Source organism: Egretta garzetta, unplaced genomic scaffold (assembly GCF_000687185.1).
Source record: "Egretta garzetta isolate BGI_Z169 unplaced genomic scaffold, ASM68718v1 scaffold143, whole genome shotgun sequence".
Taxonomy (NCBI): domain Eukaryota; kingdom Metazoa; phylum Chordata; class Aves; order Pelecaniformes; family Ardeidae; genus Egretta; species Egretta garzetta.
Window position 1 is genome coordinate 429,818 of NW_009259310.1, and position 3,955 is coordinate 433,772.

The 3,955-nt window shown below is 65.8% G+C and overlaps 1 protein-coding gene across 1 annotated transcript in view; it reads right to left on the bottom strand.

Annotated features, from left to right (window-relative positions):
• ABCA2 (ATP binding cassette subfamily A member 2) overlaps window positions 1-3,955 on the bottom strand; it is a 35,705-nt gene that overhangs the window by 27,494 nt on the left and 4,256 nt on the right. The window contains exons 4-10 of the mRNA XM_035891866.1: window positions 3,341-3,452; window positions 2,734-2,900; window positions 2,383-2,510; window positions 1,982-2,086; window positions 1,341-1,526; window positions 1,009-1,227; window positions 41-372 (exon numbers count right to left, since the gene is read on the bottom strand). Coding sequence (XP_035747759.1) covers window positions 41-372; window positions 1,009-1,227; window positions 1,341-1,526; window positions 1,982-2,086; window positions 2,383-2,510; window positions 2,734-2,900; window positions 3,341-3,452 — 1,249 coding nt within the window. The remainder of the gene's footprint in view (window positions 1-40; window positions 373-1,008; window positions 1,228-1,340; window positions 1,527-1,981; window positions 2,087-2,382; window positions 2,511-2,733; window positions 2,901-3,340; window positions 3,453-3,955) is intronic.

A 3,955-nucleotide genomic window follows, 5' to 3' on the forward strand; every position in this document is an offset into this window, starting at 1 on the left:
CCCCCCGGATCCATCCCCCTCTGTCCCCCAGGGCTCCTACCGGTTGTTGCCGCAGAGGATGGGCTGCAGCCCGGCCCAGAGCTGCACAAATGCTGAGAACTGCCCCTGGGGGTTGTCGCCACCGGCCGGGCCCCCCTCAGCGCCCTCCTCCTCCGCCGTGGCATTGCCAGCCGTGGCATTGGCACTGGCCCAGCTGGTGCTGTTGGCAGTGGGTGGTGGGGCCTTGCTGGTGCAGGCTCCCCTGGGTAGCAGCTTGGCCAGTGCTGAGAGGATGTCCACATCACGGAGAACCTTCTCCATCTCCGCTAGGTCCTCCAGGAGGGCGCGGAGGCGGTGCTGGGCAGCCGTACTGTTCACCTCATCCAGCTTCAGCTGTGAGGTCAAGTGGGCAAGAGATTACCCATGGCTGGGGTGTCAGCACCCTGCTCACCAGCCGGACGGGCCCAAGGGGGACCCCAAGCAGTCTCATGTCTGCTTTCTTGGTTAAAAAGTTGGAGCTCTGCCCAGCTGGGGCCCTGGAGTCATTGCCATGCATCCATGGCTATCAGGCAGTGGGAGTACAGGTAAATGCTGGCAGGGTCTTACTGGGGGACAGATGTCATCCCTCAGGCAGGAAGGGTTGTCCTCTGTGCCCGCAAGGACATGCCAGACTGAGGAGGGGGACCTCAGAGCCAGCCTTGAGGAGCTGTGCCACCAGCAACATTGCTAGTCCCAGGGAGGAGAGCCTGCGGGGACACGCTTGGAGGATGCTGGGGACACCCAGCCCCATCCAACAGGCAGCATCTGAGCAGCTGGCAGGAGGGTGAATCATCTGGGGTCCCACCATGGGGCTGGGCTGTGGGTGCCCAGGTGGAGTAAAGGGGTGATCAGGAGGGGCCGGGTCATGCCACAGAGCCCCCCATCCCCACACATCCCCCAGTGAATAAGGAAACCCTGCCCAGGACTTGTCCCTGCCCCACAGCCCACCCCACAGCTGGAGGGAGGCACATGCCACAGTCCCGCTCTCACCCTGCTGACGATTTTGGGGGTATCCAGCTGGTTCCGGAGCTCGGTGGCCAGCTGGGCAAAGCGGTCCCTGCGGGCAGTGCGGCTGCCATTGCAGGCCAGCACCCAGTATGCCTGCAGCAGCGGCTGCTGCCCAGGGGCCACACGCAGGAGGCGGTGCAGCTCCCCCGGGCTCTGCTCGCATGTCAGCTGCTCCAGCACCGGCCCGGTGAAGAGGACACCCTACAGGGCAGGGAGCCATGAGGGCGCAGCCCTGGGTGCAGGGGCACCATGGCGGTGCCCACCCTGGCAAGGCAGCTGCCCGCACACCCCGGTTGGCCTCATGAGATGCTCACCTCCATCTCAGTGATGAAGGCCTGGGGGCTCTCAGAGGTGGTGGGTGCCAGAGCGGTGCCGGTGAGGCCCAGGGCCTGGGAGAGCAGGCGGAGCAGTGCCGGCTGGTGCAGGGCTGCTGTGGGGTCCTGAAGGGCTCTGTGGACCAGCCCTTCCCGCAGCCCCCGCCAGCCGCTGGGGAGGCTCGTCTGAAAGAGGACCAACGGGGGGCCTGGTGGCATGGGGGCTCCCTGGGGTCCCCCTCCATGTGTGTCCTCAAGCACGTGCGAATGGCCCCACAGCACCCACACCCATGGTCTCCATGGACAGGGGAAGAAAAGGGGACAGGCAGCTGGGGGGGGAGATGGGTCCCCTGCACCTCAGCCACAGGAGAGAACAATCTCCCCGTCCAGACGGTGCCATCACCCATTGCAACGGGAAACTGAGGCACAGGCATTGGTGTGCCTGAAAGCACTGGGGGAACTGGTGGCAGCACCAGGACAGGACCCAGCCATCCCTGCTGCTGCTCGGGCCACCTGACACCGTCCCAACACAGCCCCTCTGCTGGGATGGACACTCCGGATTGCCCTGTGGGGGGACATGGAGGGGACACAGAGGACAAGCCATGCCCCCCCATGTCCCCACACGCAGCACTGCTCCTCACCTCCAGCTGCGCCATCTTCTTGCCAGGGCCAAACCCATCCCACAGGTCTCGCTCATGGGTCTCATCAGGTACCAAAGGGAAGGAACCGAAAAACAGGCGGTACACCTGCACCAGGGACAGGAGCGGGGCTGCCGAGCATGCTGGGAGTGGAGGCACCTGTTTGCCCAGCAATGCCCCAGCATGGGGTGGCAGGGCAGGATGAGTCCTGGCCAGGCGCCCGCCAACTCCCCCCCTGTGGGTCTGATGGTCAGGGCTCAGCCTGGGTCAGGATGTGCCCATTCACTGGGGCAGTGAGGACCCTGCAAAGCCCAACCCTGCAGCGCTGTGCAGTCACCCACCTCCCACAGATCATCGCCCACCTCCTGTGGGTCACCACCCACCTCCTGCAGGTCGTCACCCACCTCCCGCAGGTCAACACTGGAGCTTAGGAGCAGCTCGGCTGTGCTGTTGGGGAGGGACAGGTTCTGTGTCAGGAAGCGCTGCAGCTCACCCTGGTCCTTGGCCGCCCATGCCAGCGTGAAGCCGGATCCTGGCAAGGAGCAAGGCAGGAGGGTCAGAGCAGCCCACTGGTGCTGGGGACATGGCACGGCCCCACGCGGGGACATATCACAGCTGGCCCTGCCTGGCACACAGCAATGTGGGACCATGGCAGGGCACTGCCACATGCCATCACATTGCTGGGTGCCTGGCATGTGGGCACCTCCATCCCTGCCTGCACAGGCCACAGTGAGGGCTGGCAGGGCACAGCCTACCTGCTGAGTTGCTGAAGTGGGTCTCCATGGAGCTGGGCTCGCTGCTGCTGAGTGCCTCCAGGCGCCGGCGCAGTGACTCCAGCTCCTCCTCCAGCCCCGGGTGCTGCGGGTCGAAGAGGCTGCTCTGCTCCACCGCTTCACTGAGGTGCTCCAGGAGCTGCGTCACGCTGTGAGAGCCCGGCACCACCGCCGCTTCAGGGACAGGGACAGAGGGAGGGGGACACCCTCCACAGAGCCTGGGGCGGGCGAGCCCCTCAGGTGCATGGGGCAGCGGTGCTGCCTGCCATGGGGCACGGCTACCCCAGGAGCTGCCCTTGCCTGCACACCAAACCCACCATGCCAGGGGTGCAGAGGAGAACCCCAGTGCCTTGAGGTGTCCCCAGCACACCTCTGTCCTCCCCCCAGCACTGGGTACCCAGGAGCCCACGAGGGAAGGGGCTGAGATGTCCCCTGCGGGGACACAGCGCTCTGCACCCAAGCACTCTGGGGGACAGGGGCTTGTCCCTTGTTGCCGGTGGGGCAGTGTCAGCGTGGGAAGGGGCAGGCTGGGAGCGGGTGGGAGCGGGTAGGGCAGGGGGAGGAAGCGCACGGCGAGGGCACGACTCACGTGGAGTTGGAGTACTGCAGGAAGCCAAACTCGTCGCGCTGGCCGTCGGGGCACAGGGACTGCATGACGGGCAGGATCCCGGCCGAGGTGAGCGGGGCCGCCGTGTAGAAAGCTGGAGCCAGCAAGAGAGTGCAGAAGAGGCCAGGGGAGGTGCGGGCAGGGAGGGAGGACAGGCAGGGGGAGGCAGGGGGCCACCGGAGAGACAGACACTCAGTTCAGAGAAGCGCGCGCTGGGCCCTGTGAACCCCACAGGAGGTTGGCGGCCAACATCAGAAGTCTGCAGCTTTCCCACCAGGGCTGTCCCTGGCTGGTGGCCCCTTGGGGCTGTGGGCAGCTCCTGCCACCCTGGCTCCTGCCCTCTTGCCCCTGCCTGTTCCTCCCAGGGCGATGGGTCCCTCCTGGCCCATTACAATGCTGACTTCTGCCACTTGCCCCCAGGCCAGCTGCCAACCTCCCCTGGTCTCTTGGCCCCTCTTGTTAGTAATCTCAGAGTCACCGCTGGATCTCCAAAGGAAAAGGAGGAGGAGGAAGAATACAACAGGGGAAGTAGAGCTGTCACCTGCAGCTGCCCAAGCCCCCGGCCTCCCCCCTGCCCGGCTGCCCCGGCGCGTGGCT